The 25,933-nt window shown below is 42.2% G+C and overlaps 1 protein-coding gene across 1 annotated transcript in view; it reads left to right on the plus strand.

Moving 5' to 3' along the window:
• LOC147882380 (FG-GAP repeat-containing protein) overlaps positions 1 to 25,933 on the plus strand; it is a 47,637-nt gene that overhangs the window by 11,929 nt on the left and 9,775 nt on the right. Inside the window, exons 7-8 of the mRNA XM_087400614.1 lie at positions 11,494 to 11,601; positions 18,580 to 18,672. Coding sequence (XP_087256740.1) covers positions 11,494 to 11,601; positions 18,580 to 18,672 — 201 coding nt within the window. The remainder of the gene's footprint in view (positions 1 to 11,493; positions 11,602 to 18,579; positions 18,673 to 25,933) is intronic.

The raw sequence follows: 25,933 nt of genomic DNA on the forward strand, positions 1-25,933 counted from the left end.
CTCATCACTTCACACCCGCACATTTGGAGTCTTCTCTCTCTCACTCTCTCCCTCTTGTACTTCTCCCACTCACCTTCCCACATTAACTGGTATCAGAGCCTACCCCTCCCTCTCTACCCCTGTCTACCCACTCCCCCTACCTTTTTTTGCCCTAGTGGCCAGCAAGGCAGCAGCGCAAGGCAGCGCGGGCTGCAGTGAGGCAGTGCGGGCCACAGCAGGGCGGCAGCGCAGCAGCAGCTGCATCGGCAGCGCAGGGTATCAGCGCGGGTTTGCAGCGGGGTAGTGCGGGCAGTAGCGCGATCTGCAAGCAAGGCAAGGCAGCGCCGAACAGCGCCAGCAGCTGCAACAGCAGCTGCTAGCTGCTACAGCTGCGAGCAGGGCAAGGCGGCGCGCACGCGTGGGCGCAGGCAGCGCGAGCAGAGAGGCGACGCGCAGGTGTACGGACGTACGGTCGTCCGTACAGCCGTACGGACAGCAGTCGTCCGTACCGTACGGACCTCCGTACGGATTGCGATAGGAAGGGATCTGCAGCATTCTCCTTCGTCAGGGATCTGCGTCTATTCTCCTTCGTCAAGATCTGCAGCAAGAGAAGTACATTTTTCGGAAAATTTTTTTTTTTCTGAACCCTGCAGACGTACAGCAGGTACACAGGTACTCTGCGCAAGTACACTGGTACAAAAGTACAGCAGATACATCAGTTTTTTTTTGGGGAGAAAAAGCGAGGAGATTTGGACTTTTCCCGAGGTGCATTGTATTGCGTGAAGTACAGCAAGTACTTTTCTTTTATTTCCCTCCTGCTTGGAGGAGGACTTGTGCACAGATATCGTGATTTATGCATCTGACAGAGGATATATGCTTTTACTGGGTTTGAATCTCAGTTTACGGGTGAGCAGATCATAGGGCTTTTGCCTAGCAGTTGATGCTTTGTATGCCTTGAGGTAGTGTGGTGCCAGAGTGCACACATTTGTCTCGATTTCCGCAGTGTGGAGGTGACATTTTCTTGCAGGTCACATTTCTTGTGCAACACTCAGAGAACCTCAGTTGAGCCACGCTTGGCCAGGGCGCATCGAGTTTACTCGGTCCCTAACTGTCCATCGTTGACAGTGCTCAAAAGGTTCCTCATTGAGTGTTTGTACGTTGGGATCTGTGTATGTCATTTCTACACAGGGTAGTATTTGCATTACACTGTTAGTTGATTTTGTCAGAGAGATTTGCACATTGTATGCCTTATCCCTCATTGTTGAGGTTGTTTTCACTTGGTACAAGTGTCAGATCAAGGGGCTTTTGCCCAAATTATGCTTGAGAGCACTTGGGTTACTGTCAGAGATCTTCAGATGCATTTTATTCCCTTGGCAGAAGGGTAATTGCTTGGGATTTATCCCATTTTCTGTTGCAGGTTTTGTGACAGGCTGAAGTGTCTGGAGCTCTTTTTTTTTCGGTAAACAAAACAGTATATGCCAAGTGGTTTATGCATATTAAATCAGTGCAATACCTCATCTGAGGTGGGAGAAGTGATCAGGACAGCAGTGCAGCAGTGTTTACAGCAGTGTTTTGTGCCCTGTCAGCTGATGATGCACTGTTAAAGTACTTGTGGAGCATCTGCAGCATTCTGAAATTACTGTTTTTTTAATGCCTATTTGAGCACGGTACAGTGTGTCAGAAGGTACAGTAACTGGAGAGAAATTTTTCTGTTGTGCTGCAGATTTTCTGACAGTAAAAACAGCACTATTGTGAGTGCTCCTGGCTCTTGATAGAGCAGGTTTTTCCTGAGAAATCAGAATTTTATTCAGCCTTTTTTTTGACTTACAGGAAGTCAGGTACTTTCCTTATCTGATATGGCATCAGGGGGAAGTGAATCATCAATTCTGAACATAAAGAAGTTGGAAGGGGCACACAATTATGCATTATGGGCAGAACAGTGTTTGAATGTACTTCTGTTAAAGAAGATTTCTAAGCCCATAAGGGTGAAGGGTGTCAAGCCATCTGACATGGTAAATGATGACTGGGAAGAGCTTGATTTGTCTGCAAGGGCAGCTATCATGCTTACTATTTCTGAAACTCTCGTGTTCAATGTTCAGGCTGAAAAGACCTCTTATGGCCTATGGCAGAGGCTAGCAGAGTTATATGCCCAAAAGAGTTCAGCCAGTAAGGTTTATTGGTTGAAGAAGCTGGTTGATCTTCGCATGAAGGAAGGTACAGCTATGACCTCACACTTGAGTGAGTTCAATGCCATCTTTACACAGCTTATTGCACAGGGATTGAACCTTGATGAGGAGTTCAAGGCTACTTTCTTGTTGTGTACCCTCCCTGAGAGTTGGGACACTTTCAAGACCACCTTGTCAAATTCGAATGTCACTCTTATGTATGCTGATGTAGAGAGCTCTCTCCTTATGGAGGAGATGAGCAGGAAGAATAATGCGAGCAGCAAGTCTTCAAATGCCTTGCAGGTACTGGATAGAGGCAGGACTCAGCAGAAGGGCAGATCTGCTAGTAAGTCCAAATCCCGCAGTCAGTCCCGTGGTAAAAAGAATATTGAATGCTTTTATTGTGGCAAGAAGGGACATGTGAAGTCTAAGTGCTTCAAGTTCATACGGGATCAGAAAGCCAAAAAGGCTGAAACAAAGGATGCAGGCAGTGGAAGCAAAGGCAAAGGCAAGGCCAAGGTAGATGACTTGGATGCAGTGAATGTTGCAGCAGAGGACAGTGACAGTGACAGACATGAGGTATTATGTTCTTCTGCTGTAATTGCACATACCTTGGTTATTGATGGCCATGACATGCACACCTGGCTCTTGGATTCAGGTGCTTCTTTTCATGTTACTCCTCATAAGGAGTGGTTTACTTCCTACACAGGTACTCATGGAGTTGTTCACCTTGGGAACAACTATGCATGTCAGATTGCAGGGATTGGCAGTATACAGATAGTGTTCCCTGATGGACGCACATTTATGCTTGATGGTGTTCGCCATGTGCCGCAAATCAAGAAAAATCTTGGCTGAGGGTTTTAAGAGTGATACCTTGTACCCTCTTTATGTTTCCAGTGTGGGTAATCATGTTGTTGCCATAACCGAGCTGCCAAAGGTTTCATTGTGGCATAGCCGGTTGGGACACATGTCTGTTAAAGGAATGCAAGAACTGTCACGTTTGGGTTATCTGCCGTCTCTTTCTTTTTCAGATTTGCCTGTGATCATTGCATATTTGGCAAGCATTCTGTGACTCCTCATAAGAGGAGAACTCCCCAGAATAGAGTTCCGCCTGATCTAGTGCACACTGATTTGTGTGAGATGCCATAGTTATCACTAGGGGGTGCAAAGTATTTCATTACTTTTATTGATGATGCCACACGCAGAGTGTGGGTCTATTTCTTGAAGCATAAAAGCGATGCCTTAGATGCTTTCAAGAAGTTTGTCGCTCAGGTTGAGAATCGGACAGGTCGCAGGCTGAAATGCCTCAGATCCGATAATGGGGGTGAGTATGTGTCACATGCTTTTGTGCAGTTTTGCGAAGCTAAGGGCATCAAACAGGAACTCACAGCCCCTTATAATGCATCTCAAAATGGTGTAAGTGAGCGAATGAATCGAACTATTCAGGAGAAGGTTCGATGTATGTTGTCTTATGCTGCATTGCCCCATGGCTTTTGGGCAGAAGCTGTGCAAACAGCAGTTCACATTATTAACAGGTCACCAAACAAGGCTTTGGAGTTGAAAGTGCCAGAGGAGGTGTGGTCTGGCAAGCCACCCTCATATAAGCACTTACGTGTATTTGGCTGCGAGTGCTTTGCTCATGTACGCAAAGAACTGCGCACCAAACTAGAGCCAAAGTCTCTCAGATGCATCTTTATGGGTTATGGTGACGAAGGTGAAATGGGGTACAGGTTATGGGATCCCGTTAAACGGAAGATTATACGCAGCAATGATGTCATCTTTAAAGAGGATAGTGTACACAAGGAACCCGTGCAACCTGTGGAATACAGGAGGGTTATTTATGATGATGTTGGACAGCAAAGAATGCCCTTTTATATGCAGCAGCAGGCTGCTGCAGATAACCCTGTTCAAGAGGGTATACAGGCTGGAAATCAGCCAGATAATTTTGCCAATGATGCACCACTGGATATGCCAGCAGATGGGGCTGTAGAACAGCCAGATATGGTGGTACAGCCACCCGTCATGCATGACGAACAGGCTGGACAGCAGCCTAATCCGGAACATTTTGTTAGGAGGAGCACCCGTGTACAACGGCCTCCTGCCAGGTTTGTTCCAGGAGCCAATAATGTGGCTGATTTTATCATGCTGACAGATTGTGGTGAGCCTTCCAGCTTCAAGGAAGCTATGGGAAGAACAGAGAAAAGGAAGTGGGAGAAAGCCATGCAGTCTGAAATGGACTCTCTACTTCAAAATGATACATGGGACTTGGTGCAGCTACCTGCAGGCAGAAAGGTTTTGCCATGCAAGTGGGTTTACAAAGTCAAAGTGGATTCAAATGCTTTACCGAGGTATAAAGCCAGATTGGTTGCCAAGGGATTTAAGCAGGAGAAAGGTATTGACTTTGATGAGATCTTTTCCCCTGTAGTCAAGATGACTACTTTGAGAGCAGTGTTAGCTCTTGTTGCTCATGAGGACATGGATTTATGTCAGATGGATGTGAAGACTGCTTTTCTTCACGGAGATCTCCATGAGTCAGCCAGAGGGATATGCTGTTAAAGGGAAAGAGCAGCTTGTGTGTAAGCTCAAAAGGAGCTTGTATGGACTCAAGCAGGCACCAAGAGCATGGTACAAGAAGTTTGATGCCTTCATGCAGTCTCAAGGGTATCATAGGTGTGAAACCGATCATTGCTTGTATACCAAACGGGCAAAGGATGGCAGTTTGATGCTACTCATTCTATATGTGGATGACATACTGATTGCCAGTAAATCTCAGCATGAGATTAGTGCTTTAAAGAAACAACTGCATAAGTCTTTTGACATGAAAGACTTGGGTGATGCCAACCATATTCTTGGCATGCGGATTACTCGTGACAGGTCCAAGGGACTTTTGTTTCTGTCACAGAAGGAGTACATTGACAAAGTACTGCAGAGGTTTAAAATGGAGGGGGGGAAGTCTATTAGTACCCCGTTGCCTCCACATTTAAAACTCAGCAGTAAGGACAGCCCCAGATCAGATGATGATAAGGCTGATATGGCCAAGGTTCCGTATGCATCTGCAGTTGGTTCTTTGATGTATGCCATGGTTGCCACTCGTCCGGATATTGCTTTTGCGGTGGGAGTCATCAGTAGGTATATGGCAAATCCAGGCAAGCGGCACTGGGAAGCAGTGAAAGGTGTCTTGAGGTATCTCAAGGGTACCAAAGACTTGTGCATATGCTATGGTAGGCAGGATGCATTGGTGCATGGTTTTACAGATTCAGACTATGCAGGGAATGCAGATAACCGGAAATCTACTACCGGTTATATTTTCACATTTGCAGGAGGTGCTATATCATGGGTGTCTCGGTTGCAGAAATGCGTTGCACTGTCAACCACTGAAGCTGAATATGTTGCAGCCACTGAGGCTTGCAAGGAAGCAATATGGCTTACTCGGCTGGTGGGAGACTTGGGCATTACAGGAGATATGCCAGTTTTGCATTGTGATAGTCAGAGTGCTATCATGTTGGCAAAGAATCCGGTCTTTCATCAGAAGACCAAGCACATAGATGTGAAATATCATTTCATCAGGGAGGTACTGGAAGACAAGCGACTTGAGCTTGTGAAGGTGCATACTGATGATAATCCTGCAGATTTGCTCACTAAGAGCTTGCCTACAGAGCGGTTTGCACATTGCCGCCACATCATGGGATTAGGATGAGACCACTCTTATTTTATGGTCTTGTATACACAGTAACTGTATATTGCTGTAATTTTTTATTCTTTTCTCCCCTTTAGGCATATTGGCCTTTAGGTGGGAGGTTGTTGGGGTAAAGGCACATTGCCACCCCTTTTATTAAAGTTATGACACCTATGACTGTCTTAACTATGACTGTCTTAAGACAGTCATAGGGGGAAAAAAACCTAATCCTAATAAAACTTAAGAGTTTGTGGTGTGGCTCATCACTTCACACCCGCACATTTGGAGTCTTCTCTCTCTCACTCTCTCCCTCTTGTACTTCTCCCACTCACCTTCCCCCATTAAACCTAATTTTAATAAAACTTAAGAGTTTGTGGTGTGGCTCATCACTTCACACCCGCACATTTGGAGTCTTCTCTCTCTCACTCTCTCCCTCTTGTACTTCTCCCACTCACCTTGCCCCATTACCTTGTTTACTTTATCCCTTGGTACCATGGTTTCACCGTTGATGACATGGACTTGACACATCATGTGCCATGTTTCTCGTGGATGCTCCACTTCCTGGGACTCTATTGAACGAGCACGGACCTATTATTCCCTCCATCGGGGGCTGTTTTGGCACAGTGTTTCCTTGCCAATTTCAGCATCCTCGGTTGTGGTAGATGATGGGGTCCCTTGTCTTAGGGTGATTGTGGAGGACCTTGAGACTCTTCCAGGGGAGATCCTCCTCCAGACATTTGACTAGGGTTGAGGTTTATAAGCTTCTTGGTCAATGTCTTCATTGCAGGTAGATGGGCCATCTGGCATGGGCTTGTCCAAGGGGGTAGGGTAGGGCTCCCCCTCCTTCGCAAGCTCATGAGGGGTCGCAAAGGGAGTTTCGTGTAGACAGAGCCCGACGTCCACCGTCCAAGCGGTAGCAGGAGTCCGAGACTCCATGAGTGGAGCCTTCCAATGGTGCTTAAACTGGGGTGGAGGGAAAGAAGCCTGGTAAGAGGGCCGCAAAGAACCTTGGGGGCGGAGCCAGACTCAGACAACGGGCGATGGACAACAACTTCCCTATCATAGGGGGAGCAGACAGGTGGCTTTCCTCAGGATGTCATCAAGACGCCCGAGGGTGAGATTTTCTTTGATCTCCCAATAGACCTGCCAGGGCATGGAGTTCTCAGGCTTTTGTCTAGTAGGAGGGCTCGCTGCTTCGACTCCCCCGCCCCTGCTACTTGCCCCCCTGTTGGCCCCGGATCTCCCTCTGTCCCTCCCCCTATCCCTCTGCTTTCCTCTCGTCCACCTCCTCCACCTCTCACACCACAGTAACTCTCACCTTGAGCCCCTCCGCCCTTCTATTCTCCGCCTCCCCCTTCTCCCTCACCAATCAAACAATAAGGCTGACTTGTCTTCACAAACCTATATCTCTTTTGTTTGGGAACTTCTTCAGAAACTTTTCCAGACAACAAAAACTTTTCCACCGAAGCCAAGAATTCTCCACCCCCCTATAAAGAGGTTCCTGTACTCTCACTGCTTGTATATGTGGCTCAGCCAACTCTTGGGCAGCATTATGAGCCTCCAAGTTTAGACTTCTCTCTACATGGTGCAAGCTCCAGGCCTCAAGCTGTCTCAACTGCTTCCTAATGACATTCAGCCAACTCCTTAAATGCAAATGCTTTGTCTTCCAGACTCCCAAGATTTGCTTGACAACTATTAAGGCATCACCCTTGATCATTAATCTCTTGATTCTTATACTGATACATCCCTGAAGCCTTCATATAATGTTGCATATTCAGCTTCATTATTACTGCATGCTTTAATCTGAATACCCAATTTTTGAATCTGCCTCTCATCTGGATCATGCACAATAACACCTCCCGAGGCTTTATTCAAGCTCTTCTTAAAAGACCCATAAAAAAACAGGGTATATGCATTATCTAATGGCTGTTCTTCCTCCTTTGCAGTATGCTCCTCAACTTCCTTCACCGAAATCAGACTTTCTTTGTAAGTGAGCCAGCCAGCGTAGCCTTGGGAGAGTCTTCAACAAGAAAAGTAAATGAAAGCTCCTGAAGTTCAGTAACCCACTTAATCATGCTTCTTGAGAGGTGGTTGCTATTCAACAAATGAGGAAGTAAAGAATAATTAGTGAGAACCACAAAAGTTTGAGGCAACAGATAGGAACGAAACCTTCTACAAGCATAAACCAAGCTGGCCAGAATCAACTGAGCTGCTGTGAATTCTCTTTCAGCCCCACTTTTTACCCGGCTTGCATAATAAACTGGCCTCATATACCTTGAGCCCTCTCCTTGCTGTAAAAGTATAGCCCCAATAGCATCGGGACCCACCGAAGGATTCACATAAAAAGTTTTTTGGAAGTCTGGTACCTTCACACTAGAAATATGACCAAGCATTTCCTTCACTACTTCAAATACCTCTTCACATTCACAAGTCCATTTCAATGGCTCATGCTTCACCACCTGTTGAAGAGGATACAACACTTGAGATAACATATGAACAAAACGAGACAAGTATTTCACCTTTTGCAAAAATGTGTGTAATTGTTTAGTGTTTGCGGGAGCATCAAGCATAATCAACGCCTTGATTTTACTTGGGTTAGGTTCAATCCCCTGCTCAGAAACAATATGTCCCAACACTTTCATTCTTGTCCTTGCCAGATAACACTTATTTGGATTGAGCTGCGCTCCACTATCATCCAGCTTTTGAAGTACTTGGTCCAGCTTTTCACACTGCTCTCTACGCTTATTGTACACACATATATCATCAATAAAGACTTTACAAAACTTATCCAGGAACGGTGCCAACACCGCATCCGAATTTTCTTGATAATGCGAGGGAGCATTTGAAAGGCCAAAACACATCCTTCTATATCTAAAACAGCCCCATGGAGTGATAAATGTGGTCTTCTCCTGATCCTCCGGTGCATTACCAATTTGAAAATAGCTTGAGTAGCCATCACATAAACTATACATCTCATGCCCAGCCACTCTATCAAGTATATCATCTAAATGAGGCAAGGGATAATGATTTCTCTTCGTTACTGCATTCAAGGGCTTGAAGTCCACACACACCCTCCACTTGCCATTCTTTTTGGGTACTATCACCATAGGTATGGCCCAATCAGAGAACTCTACAGGATAGATGATATCAGCCCTCAACAACTTAATTATTTCCAGCCTCAGGACTTCTGTTTGCTCAGGACTAAGTCTTCTCATCCTTTAAAATATCGGCCTTGCATTCTCCTTAAGCTGAATCCTTAATGGCTTACCTTTGAATCCTCTTATCTGTTCATATGAAGTAATGAACAAATTTGGATATTTTCTGAGCATAGCACAATACTCCTTTTTCTCCTCTGCAGTAAGATCGGGGTTTAAAGTCTGCGCTACCTTTTCTTGCATTGATTCTTGAGAATTGTTGGGCTGCATGAACTTCTCCATTACTTCACCTCTGGAGTCTGTCCTCCCCTTCTTCACTGCTTTCAGGTATCTCATTATGTTCTATCTGCAGATTTTCTACTCCACCAATAAGCCACATCAACATCATCACTTCCTGATGTAAAGCTGCTTTCTTCTTCACTGCTGGAATCACTTTCACTGCCCTGTTCCTCCCCTTTTTCTCGATCAGAAATTTCTACCCTACTAACCATATCAAATCTCATTCTCTTTCCTGAAAGAGCATGAACAGTAATCACCCCATTTTTCCAATCTTGAATTGCCCCCACCCTGCGTAACCAAGGTCTTCCAAGAATAAGAGGATAAGCCCCTAAATCAGCTGGCATCACATGAAAATCCATCTTGCAATGCACTTTAAAAGCCTCAACATCCAATTCAGCCACAATCCCCAAGTTTTTGACTTTTGTGTGGTTAGCCATCAGAATCCGAAGGAGAAGAGATCTTCAATCCTAATTTCTTAGCACATGCTTGAGTCATCACACATATTTGGGCTCCCCCATCAATATATGCCTCACCAAGTCCCTTCCCTTTATGCCAGGCCTCCACTGAGGGCAAAATATCTGAAAGCTCAGACATAGACATCAACTTCACTGTTTTCTTTCGGGCAGCCCTATTGCCAGGATTCACTGCTCGCCTCCATTCCTTCTTCAATTTGGGACATAAGCTGATCATTTGCCCAAAAGTAATATCAGGCTTTCTCTTGGAGAGATCTCCCACAAGATCATATTCTCCTTGTTCTCTTCCAATAGGATAATCAAACACCTTGTTATTTTTTTTGGGATTCTTAGCTCTTTTGCTCTTCTGCCTTTGATAAGTGACCACCTCTTCAGCATGCTCTTCCTGCGTTGCACTCGGACTGGCTTCTTCTTCATGGGTTCTTTTCCCTGCAGGCATAACATTTGCATCCTCCTCCTCTATTCCAAGTAAACTCACAAGCTTTCCTTTGCCCTTTTCTTCAGCAGTGAATCTACCATTACCACTCGATTGGCCTACTTCCTTCACCTCCACACTATGATCATCGCTCCTGTTATTCAGCCCTGGTGGCAATGGATAAATATCTCCCCCCTCTCGAGGTGGGTTATCACATTGTGAACTATAATGACCCATAACTCCACACTTAGAACATTGAACATTGGGAGCATAAACCCCTCATCCTCTTCCCGCTTGCCACGGAGCCGAACCACCAGGTAAAGGCAATCCACCTATACCCCTCCCTGTTGGAGCCCTACCTCTTCCCCTACCACTCATCAGATTCAGAGAAAGATTCTTCATAAGTTCTGACATTTCATGAATCTCTTCCTTCATGGATTCTTTCTGACTTAAATGGCTCATCCGGCAAAGAAAATGTAGCAGTAGGATTAGCCTGCACCATAGGAAGCTCACTTATCTCTAGGAAAAAAAAGTTCCCCACAAATTGGCCTTTTATCATTTCCTAGATTCATCATGCAATTGTAGGAGTTCGAATATGTTCTAGTGAGCTACATAGTATTGGTGGAGTATGGTTTAAAAAGTGAAATATTTTCTTTTCATACTAGGTTCCAAATGGTGGAGAAATGAAAAAAGCATACATTTTCACCTCAAAATATGCCATTTTTTGGTACAAATTTCTTGTAGGCACTTTGAAGTTTACCAGAAAACTAGTTTTGCAGCCTCTGTCATTTGCCTTGAGGAACTTTCCTGTTACAGAAGGCTGAATCCACCACTAGATTCCACAGGCCATGGTGAGGTCAGCATAAACACTATCCAATTATGCACGTGAGCTGAAAGCTTCTATGTACCTAGCAAAATTTCTAAGTTTAGCGAAGAGTCTGGCAATGTATTCAAGTCTTGGTTCTTTTGCTGCTACTAGAGAAGCTGGACACGAGTAGGCATAGGACAAGCAGCTATACTTTGTGCAAACCACAAGAAAGAATCCTCCCTATTAGTAAGGTGTAGAATCCTTTATGCATCAAACTGGCATACCATGGACATGCTACTTTTCCATATTTCTCAGTTTGATGCAGGTGCCTGAAACATAAATATATATATGTTCACGTGAAACACGATGGCTGCCAGTCCTGAGATTGCTTTTGAATTTTGTGCAGCCTTGTGTGAATGCCTGAATGTTTCAAAAACAGAAATGCTTCTCACTTGAAAAGATGAACAAACATTTTCATATGCATGCTGACTAAAGCTACTTTACAATCACATGTGCCTCTGAGATAGTGTGTCTGTTTTGCAGGCTAGTGAAGACCTGAGTACTGGACAAGGTGGTGCAAAAGCACGGCATATGCATTACTATGCCTTTGCAGGTCGAACTGGTGATCGGCGATGGTCTCATAAAAGCGAAGTATGATTTTCATCATTTGGACTGGAACAAGGAATATAATGTATGTTGATATGGGCCTCGTCAATCGAGGATTAATCTGCATGCAAAAAGCTAATATGATCTGTGTGATGAAAAGATATTCATTATTAGCTTTACACCAGCTGTCAATTTGTGAGCTAGTTTAGATGCATCTAGTGAAACTGTAATAAACGAATGATAAAGGGATTCTTTTCTGCATCATTGAATAGCTTTCTCATGTAAGCAAGGATACTGCCAGTGGAGATGCATTGTTAATTTGTAGAGCTCCCTGATATCTGCTGCAATAGGAAAGAGCATGGGCTTCCATCTTGCACATTTTCCCCATCCTGTGGTCTGTTTGCCTTTTTCATGTATTTGTCTCAACTTGCATGTCATGAGAACATACCCTACCTTTGCAAGCTATCTGCGTCCAAAATCTGCAATATTCTTGGTCTAATTACTTTTAGTCTGTGTGCATCTTTTTGTTTTTAGTTTTGGCCATTATTTCTCTGAGATTTTATGTAAACTACCTTCATGTCTGTGCCTTCTCGGTTTAGTTTTATTCCCTAAGGGTGTTTACACACTATGGCCACCGTGGGCCGTCCATCAGCCTTGGGCATGCTCACAGGGCACCCTAACTGTCCTTCCTGGCCTATTGCCAACCCATGTTTTGTATGTTGATTGAATTTTCCTCTTGCATGTGTATGTGTAAAAGGAGTGCAAGTATAAGGCTTCCATTCACAATGGTGTATACCTGTTTCAGATATAAACTAAGTACATGGTCTGTTCTTGGTCCTAGTTCTTTTATGAGGTCCTTTTCTGAATAGATTCTTACTTGCTCCAGGTCTCTTTGCTACAGTCTCTAGTTCCTCTTTCTCACGCAAGCATTCTGTGGATAACCCAAACTCAAAACAAATTCCTACTCACACACTGCAGAAAATAAAATGTGACCCCTGTGTGTGTCCACACATTCCATGTAAGTTTGTTTTTTGTCACATATTTGCCCATATTGGAAGATTATATTATTAAAAATATAACATAACTGAAGTCAATCACTAGAGAAAGATTCAGGTCCAACAACATGATAAGCATATTATCATCAAGACTATGTCTGTTGCATGTCCCTAAATACCTTGTTTTGGAGGGTGTCAAGTTGCTGTGTGCCGAGACGCAGTTGGGATTCCTCTATATGTTTGCTCAAATGCCAGCAAATTATCTTTTGCTGACTGGCGGGTGTATTTGTCGTTGGGGGCCCTTAGCTACTGCCACTCCTTGGATGCCTATAATGATATTCTAGAAGTCCATGGTACCTGAATGCAAAGTCAAGAAGAGACTCAATTATGTGGCTACTGATCTGCAATTAGTTTTTAGATAAGTTTAGATGAAATTTTGAAATAGGGTCACAACTAATGGGAACACTAATATTTACACGGCCAGCTTATGTGTTTTTTTGATCCCATATATAAGTTTATAATATAACATACAAATATAAACAAACAAATAAATATATAGCTATCTATCTAAGGATCTGTGTGTGTGTGTGTGTGTGTGTCTCTCTCTCTCTCTCTCTCTCTCTCTCTCTCTCTATCTATCTATCTATCTATCTATCAATCTATCTTCGGTTTCTGAGTCCCCGCTCTCAGTTTGCTTCAGCTTGTATTTGATTTTTGATTTTGCATGAGCTCTTGAGCTCCGTAGATCAGTAGATCAGCATAGCATAGATGGGCTCTAGCGTGCCCTTTGCTCCAGCCCACTGTGGCTTGTATGATTCTACTTTTTTTTTGTGCACTTTTTTATTGGGGGGGAGGGGGTGCACTTTGTCCCATAGGCCTGTGAGGCCTCCCGCAGACGTTAATACGTGTGCGCACCTGTGTGTGTACGCACGCTTGCACACACACATGCACGCACACATGTATGTATGTATGTATGTATGTATGCATATGTATATATGTACACACACACACACACACACACACACATGCACACACACATGGGCGTGCACATGCATGCATGCACACACACACACACACACGAGCACATACTTTTTTTTTGTAAAACCGAGATACTTACACACACGAGCACGTACACACACATACTCTCACATGCACACATGCGCATACACACACACACACACACAGAGGTGCACACGTGTTGTGTGTGTGTGTGCACGTGCGTGTCCCACTTGCTCTCATGCAGATGAACTTGCATCTGTTTTGGACCTGTCCTCTTGCATGCTATTTCTTTTTCAGATTGATGATAGGGCTTCAAGCTTGTTTTCCATCCACTTCCTTTGGGAATCAGTTTTGGTTGTTTGGAAGATATGCTCCCTTTCTGGAGTATTATCATTTCTTCTCCTGGTGTCGATATTAGGCTCTTTGGTCATTGTATTGTGCTCGTACCATTCGACTGTATGGCATATGTGCACTTTTTAGTGAATGTCTTCCCATACTTTCGAGCTTCTTTGCTTCGGTGTTTACTGGATGCTCATTTGCCTTGGAGACCTTCCTCAAGCCCAGTTGGAAGTCTTTAATTACTGTTTTTAGTTATGAGTAGTAGATGTCCCACTATGGGACAGCTATGAATGTAGATGTTTTCCTAATGTAAAATTTCCTTTAAAAAAAAAAGTGTGTGTGTGTGTGTGGAATCAAAGAACCGACACATGGTGATCGTAGAAGGCAACAAAATTTGCCTACTTTACTTTCAAAATACTTTGAGACATGGTTCTGTCAGGAAAGCATCTTAGTAGTCATGACTTTGCATGATCTGATGATGAGGAGAGTAAGTATCCCAATTGGCTAATTGGGCTTGCCCTTCACTTATGGCGTGCTGATAGAAACTTGGTACGAAGACTTTTATATAAATGCTTGCTTAAGTGTGTGTGGGTGTGTGGATATGTTTATACTTTGCTCTACACACCACTGTTGGCGCTACATACGCTAGTGCTGGTGGTAAATGACGTCGGTGGGGATGTCATAGTAGCTTGTCCTTGCTATGCGTGATAGAGTTTATGGCTCTTAACCTTGTGGGTAACTATCATGAGATTGAAACTGCACTATTTGTCCTGTTTTCAAAGGATGAATCTGGGCATGTACCCGGATTCATCTAGATATATGTTATTGCCATATATAAGCGGACATGAAAATTTCACCTTGTGAAGTTTTTGTTAATGTTGTGGCTTGCTGATATGTAATAATTCTTTCTATCTTAAGTGGTGTTGCCTTCTTAACTTTCTTTTCTAAGCATCTTTTGCTTAGAAAATGCACGTTTGGAAATATCTTCACAAGCAATTGTAGATTCCATGAACAAAATGTGGATTACTTTTTGATTAGCCTTGCCTGTCATGACAAGAGAAATCACTAATTTGTGATTAGTAGACATTAAAACATTATTATATATTATACGCCAATGGTGTAACATGTATATGTATTTATGATGGACACCAACCGATTTGTTATGGTGGTGGATCATCTGAGTAGATAGGACTAGTCAAGCTGGAGCCACTGCTTCAGACGGCATTTGGATATGTGATACTATGTGCACACACGTGTCTAGGTCCTAGGGGCAATAGGAAGGGAAGGGTGCATTGAGGTGCATTGAATGGTAGATGCATGGGTCATAGGCTAAGAGGAGAGATTGCTTGTGTGAAAGCTCCAGATTTCTCTTAGACCTTTTATGTGAACCCTTCATTTGGACCAGATGTTGTGGGAGCCATCTTATTGCAGAAAGGGGAGGAGTCCGTTATATGAGACCTGTGTATTATGCTAGCAGAGTGAAGACAGAAGCAGAGAGGAGATATACAGAGGCAGAGCTGATTCTTTCAAGCTTGGTGTATGCTTGCAGGAAGTTCAGGGCATATCTTATCTCGAAGCCATTTGTGGTTTTGACTTGCTACTCTTTATTGCCTCAGCTTGTTAATAATTCAACACTTTCTCGAAGCATGATGAAGTGGTTGGTTGAGCTACAAGAATACACTCTCTCATTTTTGGTGGAGAGCACTTCCAGAGCCACACTAGCAGATCTGTTAACATACAAAAAGAATACACTTTCTCATTTCTGGTGGAGAGCACTTCCAGAGCCACACTAGTAGATCTGTTAACATACAAAAAGGGTCCCATTTTGGCGAAGGAAGTGGAGAAGAAGATAGATAAAGAGGAGCATGCTATCATTCCAAGAGCATCTATCTTGCATTTTGATGGCTCATACAGGAAGAGTTTACATCAAGCTAATGGAGGCTATGTGATTACTGATTCGGATAGCAAGCTGATTTAGAAAGAGGGAGTTCATCTGGAAGTTGGAAGCAATAATGAGGTGGAGTATGCATCATTATATGAAGGGTTACTAGCTGCACTAAAGCTGAAAATTCAAAAGATAATGATCAAGGGAGATTCTCTACTAGTTGTAAAGCAGGTCCTGGGAAGTTGGCAAGCAAGAAACCCGAGGTTGAGAGGGTATCTAGCCAAAGTAAGAAGGCTGCTTCAACAATTTATAGCATGGAATATCCAGCATGTGCGAAGAGAGGATAATCAAATGGCACATGAATTGGCTCAGGAGATGAGTAATCAAGATCTAGTGATAGCAAGGCTTGAAGATCCACTGTACAGAGGGAGAGAATTCTTGGCTCAAATAGTGATTTCTTACTTACTGGACATCTACCTTAGGAGCTTAAGAAGAGTAAGAAATATCACTTCATATGGAAGAGCAGACAGTATATGATGATTGATGATGAGCTTTACATGAGAGGGGCTGATCAGATTTTGAGGAGAGTGCCCTGGAGAGAGGTGTAAATGGGAAGATGGAACTTGAGTGATCTCAAGGGACATTAATGAAAGGGTATCTCCCTTTCATTGTGAATCTCAAGTAGGATTCTTCATTCACATTGCATTCATCCGCCATCTCACACACACCTTGCATGTAGGTCGAAAATAGAAACAAGTACTCTCACGAGGGCGCTCTTTCCCATTGGAGGGCCAATCGGCATTCAAATTTTGCATGCATTGCACACATTTGCATTCTTGAGAAGGCTGGTTTCTTCACATTTGGTATCAGAGTTGTGACAATCCACGATCGGGATAGAAGAGTGTGCGGGGCGGAGGTACGGACAACAGGCGCAAGTGTACTAGAAGGCTGCATGGAAGAGGGTCGTAGAAGGAGGTGATGCGCAGAGGAAGGCTGCACGTAAGGCTCAGGCAAAGGGAGCAGCAGGAAGGCCACGGAAGGGAGTTGCGGGCGGAAGAAAGGGCGCGGGAAGCAGGAGGCCTGCAGGGCCGTACGTGACACAACGTGGGCGTTTAAGTGTTTTCTCGACCCAAATGAAGCGGGAGTCGGATAAGTACCACCAACTCTACAACACTTGACTTTTGCTGTAAAATAAACCCTTTTCTGAAATTACAGCAAGTCATTTTCTCTCTTGTATTACTAAAAGGAAAGAATGGAAGGGGAAGGGATATTTAATAATGAACTTGTCCTTTTTCCTCCACTACCAGAAGGAGATAGGGAGAGAACATTATCACCTCCTCTTGAAGAGGATGATGTAGATGGGAGTTTGACACATATTGAGTATGATAACCCACATATAGAATTACCTTCATCTCTCCTTCAAGAATCTCTTGATAGGGAGTTTTCCTTCAAAAATGAAGGGAGAAACGAGTTCATCCAAGAGCAAGGTGCTGAGTTTACGCCTTTAACTCAAAATCCTGTACACATGGATTATAATTCAAGTGCAAGAGGGAGAGAGGAGTCTCCCGTTGATAAGTTGGTTTTCAGCTTAGCCATGTGATTGAACAGTCCATTATGACAAAATTAGGAACTAAGAGAGTGCTGAATTTTGGGAATGACGATTTAAGTACCCCCTCAAAGAGAGCTACATTCCAACCCGGAGAGAGAATAGAGTTCCCAAAGTATGATGGAGCAAGAGAGGCAGATAAAAATCCTCAATTGGATTCGCCATTTTGAGCTATATTTTGTCTACAAGATAAGACTGAGCACAAGAAGCTTGCTCTTGCCACACTACATCTTTAGAAGGATGCTTTGATGTGGTGGTCTTACATCTCCTCTGTTTTCAGACTTGGGGTGCAGCCGACCGGGGTGACAGTGGCGCTCGTCAAACGCCCGGTAGTGGCCAGGAGGGAAGAACAGGCTACTCATCCAGATAGTAGATAGCGATCCATTACAGGCTTCTTGCCTACACTGCCTAGTCCGATGTTGGGTATATCTTGATGTTCTATATGCATATTGTCTTATAGTGGATTAGACTATGTCTCCATATGAGGATGATGATGCCAAGATGGCTGCATAGGTTTATGGTGGACATGTACTATGATACTCTAGCATGGGTTAGGATGCTCGCTTAGTAGCTCCACCCTTTTGCTCATTGTATAAGGTTTTAATTCAGTCTCATAGACCCATCGGTCTTTAGCAGACTTTAATAAATTTTCTTTGCTCTCTCTCTCTCTCTCTCTCTCACCTTGGTTAAGATTGCTTCTGCTGTTGTGCATTAAAATGCATATTGGATTCTATGAATTTTATCACCATATTGATAGGTGTCCGTGATGATGTCCTTTGTTTTCAGCTACTGCTTGCATTGAATAGTCTCCAGTAGAAGGATCTCCTTTGTATCTCCTTTCAATTATAATAAGGATATCTAGTTGCAAAATTACAGTGGAGTTAGAACGTCCTGTCTGCTTAATGTGCTTTTTTAAGTTGGTACACACGAGAAATTGCCCTGATTAGTACAAGTTTATAAGCATAATTAACATAATTTCTATGTAGCATTTCTAGATACTTTTTCTTTGGGTATACCTGGTGCCTCATGCATAACGGAGAAGATCTCAAAGGAGCTAATGCTTGGCTCATCGATTTATAGATCATTCTTGTCTTTTGGTTTGACTTCATATGTAAGAACATGCTGTAGAGTATAGAGGATCAGAATTCATCATCTTTTCACATCGCCTTTAAAATTTTCATTTTTTGTTGCCTTTGCAGGATTACCAAAGGAATTCAAATGAAATAGAGCTAATCCCTCAACACAATTACAAGTTAGATGCAAGCAGCATGAACAGCCGTCAAAAGGGCGAGGTACATTAATTTATCTTTTGATTTGTATAGTTCTTGGGAAAGAGAGATTCTCTCAAAAAGTGATGAGGCTAAACGCTATAGTTGCCAGTCCCACAAGTAAATTTAACAAGAGAGATTTTATCTTAACATGTTAAACGTAGGCACGGAAACACTGCATAAGCATGCGCAAACACACATGTACAAACATAGATACATACTTTTTTTGGAGTGCATATATCTAGATAGATTGATATATAGAGAAAGAAAGAAAGGTTTATAAAAGTCTGCAGAAGGCCAAAGATGCCAAATTAGAGTTTCCTCATGCAAAAAAAACACGGTAGGGGATCTCGAGGTGTATGGCAGACCTCAAAGAAACTAACATCTTTGAATCTCTGGCAGAGAGAGAGAGAAAGAAAGAAAGAAAGAAAGAAAATTTATTAAAGTCTGCTGAAGACCGACGGGTCTGAGACTGAAGAAAAACCTGATACAATGAGCAAAAGGGTGGAGCTACTAAGCGAGCATCCTAACCCATGCTAGAGAACTATGTAGACATAGTCAGTGATATCATAGTACATGTCCACCATAAACCAATGTGGCCATCCTAGCATCATCATCCTCATGTGGAGACACAATCCGATCCACTACAATACAATATAGGCATATAGAACATCAAGATACACCCAACGTCGGACTAGGTAGTTTAGGCAAGAAGCCCGTGTGAAGATAGTGGGAGAGAGGGAAGGAGTCTCACTTGCGGCTTTCTCACATACACAATGGGGGAATACACACAAAGGTGGAGGCTGAAAACAATTTTCCTCTTCTTAGTTGTGAAAGCCAAGAGAACTCTAGTACAAAGAAATAGAAGAACCCTATATGTGGGTCTCAAACCAAACTCAGATAACTAAGGTGGCATACTAACTGAGCCACGAACTAGAGTAGATAAGGATAGCTGTCATCCAGCTATTATTCGTGGGCGGTGTACCAACCGCATCTGCAGCTAATAAGTCGGTGACATAAATGCACAACGGTCACCTTGGCATATCACGAGTGGAGCTCGATATCTCAACACTCCCCCTCGAGCTCAATCCCAATTCCTGCACACCAAGCAGGTCTCTGAACTTGCGCAGCTTCTCTGCGCCCAATGCCTTCGTGAATATGTCAGCTACTTGATCCTCTATGTTGACATAAACTAGATCAATAAGACCTAGTAAAACCTTCTCCCGTACATAGTGATAATGCACCTCAATGTGCTTTGTTCTAGCATGATAGACTGGGTTATTTGCCAAGTGTATATTGCTCATGTTGTCACAATAAATGACAACTGGCCCATCTGTAGACTGATGCATATCATATAGTAGCTTATGCAACCAAGCTACCTCACATGCAGCCATTGCTGCACCCCTGTACTCAGCCTCTGTGCTTGACAAGGCAACTGTAGGCTGTTTCTTGCTGCTCCAAGTGATTGCAGTACTCCCAAAAGAGAACACATATCCACTGGTAGATCGTCTATCAGAAATACTACTAGCCCAATCAGCATCAGTGTATCCATGTACCTGTATTTGAACCCCAGCCTCATAAAATAGTCCATACTGCAATGTGGACTTCACATACCGGATTATGCGTCTAGCCGCATCCAAATGCGGTTTTCTTGGAGCTTGCATAAACTGACTTACCAATCCAACAGCATAGCTCAAATCTGCTCTGGTAATAGTCATATAAATCAAACTTCCTACTATGCGTCTGTACATAGTAGGGTCTTCTAGAAGCTCACCTGCATCTGCGCTCAGCTTCACATTCTGCTCCAAAGGAACTGAAATAGGCTTACAGCCTATCATCCCATATTTGGACAGCATGTCCAATCCATACTGTCTCTGTAAAAGCTGTATCCCACTTGGTGATCTAATCACCTCAATGCCCAAGAAATAACGCAGCTCTCCCAAATCCTTCATCTCAAACTTCTACTTCAATAGCATTGTCACATGAATGATATCTTCATCACTATCACGTGTGATGATCAAATCATCAACATAAATGACAAGCAGCATAATACCTTTCTCTGTTTTTCTCACATAAAGTGAGAAATCTGCCTTGGAAATCTGAAAGCCAATAGTGACAAGATATTGTCCTATCTTGTCAGACCATGCTCTAGGTGCTTGCTTCAAGCCATACAAGGCTTTCTTCGACTTGCAAACAAACTCAGGATGAACAGCATGAACATAACCTGGTGGCTGCTCTATAAAGACCTCTTCTTGCAAATCACCATGCAAGAAAGCATTCTTTACATCCATTTGATGTAAAGACCATCCCTTTGATGCAGCCATAGCAATGACTGCTCTTACAGTTGCCATCCTTGCAACCGGACTGAATGTTTCTTCATAATCAATGCCATATGTCTGTGCATACCCCTTGACTACTAATCTTGCCTTGTATCTGTTCACAGAACCATCTGCATTGTGCTTGACCTTATAAACCCACTTACACCCAATTGCATTCTTGTCTTTAGGCAAAGGCACCAATTCCCATGTAGCATTTGCTTCCAAGGCGTCCATTTCTTCATTCATGGCTTTCTCCCATTTTTCTTTTCCCATGGCTTGCTCAAAAGAAGTGGGTTTTGGTTCCTATATCACTTTGACCATATAGGCATAGTGAATGGCTGTAAATCCATCATATTTCAGCCTATCCATAGGATATATAGCTCTGGTAGACCTGCGCAAAATAGGCTCACTTCCAGGTGCTCTCAAAACATCCCTGGTCTTCCTTACTCCAGGTGTAACAATAGAAGGAATACCCAACTCATCATCAATGCTCTGTTCTGAGCCACTGGATTCACCATCCACATAAGAGTGACCTGCATTCACATCAAACATGGGCTGATCTACCTTCTCTTTTTCTTTTCGTGATACCTGCGTACCACTATCTGCATTGCTTTGAGGAGATTCTCCTGATCTCAATCTACGTGTCCATGGCGAAGTATGTGAACCACTGCTAGAGGACACTGCAGGTCCACTAATATTTTGTGATTGCTGCTATGAATTCTGTGCAGCATTATCATTTTGTGCATTTACATCAATCATCACATTTACTGGTTTATACCAGCTGCTCATCTCATCAAAAACAACATCTCTGCTCACTGTAAACTTACGAGTAGGAGGGTTATAGCATCTATACCCTTTCTGCTGCAGAGAATAACCAATAAAGACGCACTTCTCAGCTTTTGGATCCAACTTGGACCTCAACTCATCTGGCACATGAACATAGGCAATGCAACAAAAAATTTTCAGATGAGAAATATCTGGTTTCCTACCAGTATACATCTCCTCTGGCGTCATGCCATGTATTGCTGCAGTGGGAGTCCTGTTCATTATGTAAACTGCTGTAGCAACTGCTTCAGCCCAATAATAATCTCGAAGGTCTTTTTCATATAGCATGGCCCGAGATACCTCTCCAATATGCCTGTTTTTTCTTTCTGCAAGTCCACTTTGCTGTGGGGTATGACTGCATGAATATTGCTGCTTTATGCCATGCTCCTGCAGGAACCTTGCAAACTCATTTGAGAGGTACGCTCCCCCTCCATCTGACCCACTTGGTGATCTAATCACCTCAATGCCGAAGAAATAACGCAGCTCTCCCAAATCCTTCTCTCAAACCTCTGCTTCAATAGCATTTTCACATGAAGGATATCTTCATCACTATCACCTGTGATGATCAAATCATCAACATAAATGACAAGCAGCATAATACCTTTCTCTGTTTTTCTCACATAAAGTGAGAAATCTGCCTTGGAAATCTGAAAGCCAATAGTGATAAGATATTGTCCTATCTTGTCAGACCATGCTCTAGGTGCTTGCTTCAAGCCATACAAGGCTTTCTTCAACCTGCAAACAAACTCAGGATGAATAGCATGAACATAACCTGGTGGCTGCTCATAAAGACCTCTTCTTGCAAATCACCATGCAAGAAAGTATTCTTTATATCCATCTGATGTAAAGACCACAAGCTTAAAATATCACAAGGCTTAATATGCCCTCATCCACAATTAATTAAAATAAATTAGCCCACGGCTTAAAATTCATTACTTTACAATATGGCCCATGGTCTTTGACAGCCATAACATGGTATGAAATGTTATGAAAATTGAAGTCAAACATGCTCACAAATTCAAGATTTATCAAAACAATTGAAACCAAGAACAAGGAAACAATTGGGAGAGAAGAGGAAGAGAGCGACACTGCATGGGGTCCAATCTGCCACTTTCTAGATGGTGGCTCTTGCTTCCTATCTAGAGTATTTATAATTGTAATTCGAAAAGCAAAGAGTAAGACTAGAATAAGTCCAATCATACAAATTTAGAATTTTTGTTGTTCTAAAGATAAAAAATCTACAAAGAAAATAAAAGAGAAAATGAAAAAGAAGAAAAAAGAGGTAAACAAAAACTTTTATGAAAAACAAAAGGAAGACATACTTAGCAAGCAAAGCAACACTTATGTCGTCATCAGTGCCCAAGCATAAGCAGCTATACTGGGTTTCTAAAGACCCGCGGAGTCTCTTGGGCAAACCCAGTGCTTACTAAAATACGTCAAATAAACAAAAGAGAATGAAAACAAGAAATAAAGAAGAAACGAAGCAGGTGACTTAAGCAAAAATAAACAAGCAAGTCAAGAAACAAAAACTTTCAAAAAACGGGAAACTCTCTCTCTCTCTCTCTCTCTCTCTCTCTCTCTCTCTCTCTCTCTCTTATTTAAAACATAAAAAGCTAAATGGCCCTTTACACTTATGTCTCGTTTCTACAAAGAGGCAAAAATACATTTCTAACTTAGAAAGCACAAGTATACTCAAACAAACTCTCTTTTGAAACTAAAAGAAAAACGGGCTATTCAGCTCCCCGCTTTTTGTTTTCAGCTTATGTTTAATCATTCTAAACAAACCTAAGGCCGAAACACCATAGATAAAAGATTTCATATCTAAGAATGTGCGAACTTTTTTCATTATTTTCCTTGGATTATACCTCTTGTGTAATAGTTGTGTAATAGTAAAGTGATCAAATTACTACATTGAGTGATAAAAGACTATTTAGTTGTACAAAGGCGGGAAAATCTATGGAATTGGGAAGAAATGACTCCATATTTTGCCAAATCAGAAATGTTTGAGTCAATGTGAGGCATTTTTATAATGTGTAAACCACTATATTTAGGTTGTTCACGTTTATCATATATATCAACCTCTAATCCTATGGTAGATTGAGAAAGTCTAAGATCTAAGAAAACACAAGAATCCCCTCTTGAAGTGCAGTTCAGTTCACAAGAGTCACGAGGATAGATTCCTTCTCTAGCGTCTTTGTACATAAAGTCTTGAAAGTTAGGAACATTTGGTACAAATAAATCATCTATAAAATGCCTAACTTGACTAAGCTTATGTAAAATGATAGGGCAGGTATTGATAGAAATAAGACGTTGCATAAACTCAAATTCATAAGTGAAAAGATAAAAGTTTGCTAAAAAGACGGCACAATTAGTGCCCATGGGGATTCCTATAACTTGTTGAAACAAAGAATCACCTATTGTGATGTAAAGATTATCTAAAAGAAAATCTATCCAAGAGCAAACATCTTCTACACTTACTACCTTTGTGTATCTTTTCTTTTTAGAACCTATGACATGATCTTTATTTTTTAGCCACAAAAAGTCAAAGCATAAGGCTGTTTTCTCAACTTTTAGCACTTTACATCTATCTTTGTCAAATCTCAGCTTGAAAACTTCAGCCACTAGCTTTTTAATTCTAAACTTCAGGTCTTCCAGCTCAATCTTTGTGTAAAGCGTGGTAAAATCATAGGTTTGAAGGAGAATAGGAGACTCTTTTTCCTGAATGCTTCGAGAGGAATTACAAAAATTTTAAACAGGAATCACTCCTACAGAGTCATTTAAAATCCAGCTTGAGTTCGAGGGGACATCTGCCTCTTTGCATAAGTCCCTCCAAAGTTCATGGACACTAGGCAACATGGCTTTGAAGCAGTAGTGAGGAAGAGTTGTCATTGTCTAGAAGAGATGCACAGAGAGACAACTAGAGTGCCTTATTAAACAAACCAGTCAAAGACACTATGAAAGAGATTGCCGCAAGAAGCAGTATGACCAAGGCAGACAATCCAGCAGTAATCGAGGGAATTCCTGAGGAAGAGGAAATCATCGTGGTGGACATTCTAGTCATAGTCATTTTGCAAATGAACATGGAAATATGTTTCTTGCAAGTGAGGAATTGCATCAGACTGATACAATGCACCTAGACACTGATTTCAATCCCAAAGAGGATTTCAGCTATCAAGTCGACCAAGTGGAACAGGATCCTTGGTACATCGACAGCGGTGCATCATCTCATATGACAAATCATCAGGAATGGTTCACAGAAATGAAGCCATCAGAAGGAATGCTTAGTGAAAAGCATCTTCCGAATCAGTATTGGGCAGAAGCAATAGCTACAGCTAACTATTTGCTTAATCGGCTTTCTCGAGACTATAAAAGAAGACTACTCTACCTAGATAGATCACTGGTTCTTTTTTCAATAAAAGTTTTTGAAAAATATAATGTCAAAGTTCTTTTTAAACTTCAGTACACCTTGGAAAACTTCTCTTTTGAGGATTTGAATATAAATAAGCTCCATTATATACAACTTAAAACTTCGTTGGATCGCTTCTTAAAAGTAAAAGCTTCCTTTCAAAGCAAAGAAGTCTATCTAAATAAGGAACTCTTGATTTGTATTTTTACTTCTCCCTCACTTGACAAGATAGGCTTAAACTCCATTTTGAAGTCTCCTGAAGTAATGGATTCTCTCCCTCATTTTGTGAGAAGAATTTGGAAGCATCCAGTAGTAGCTTGGAAGTATGTAAAAACTTTAGGACAAAAGGCTTTCAACTATGGAGAGATAGGTAAAAGGCTTTCAGAGCATTCAAAATCTTCTATCCTTAAAGAACCTTGTTGTTGTAAAAGTAAGAGATTCCAAAGCTTTATTGATGCTGATTTAGGACATGTAGTCACAACTGATACCTCAATTTTGCTTTATACTAACCTAAGAGACCTTTTCATGAAAGACACGAAATTTCGATTGTACTCTTTTAAAGAGACTTGCCTTTTAAAAGCTATCGATAAGGGAATCTCAAAGTTTGTTTTGCAATTAGAAGAATGTTTAGGAGTTAAAAATATCTTATCAGAATGGAAAGGGAAGATTTTAAAAAAAGTTGCTTTGAAACTAGAAGAAATCCCTTCGGTTATTTGCTCAAAGAAAAGTAACCATC

Source organism: Dipteris shenzhenensis, chromosome 29 (genome assembly GCF_047967505.1).
Source record: "Dipteris shenzhenensis isolate YYH24624 ecotype China chromosome 29, Dip_SZ_1.0, whole genome shotgun sequence".
Classification (NCBI taxonomy): domain Eukaryota; kingdom Viridiplantae; phylum Streptophyta; class Polypodiopsida; order Gleicheniales; family Dipteridaceae; genus Dipteris; species Dipteris shenzhenensis.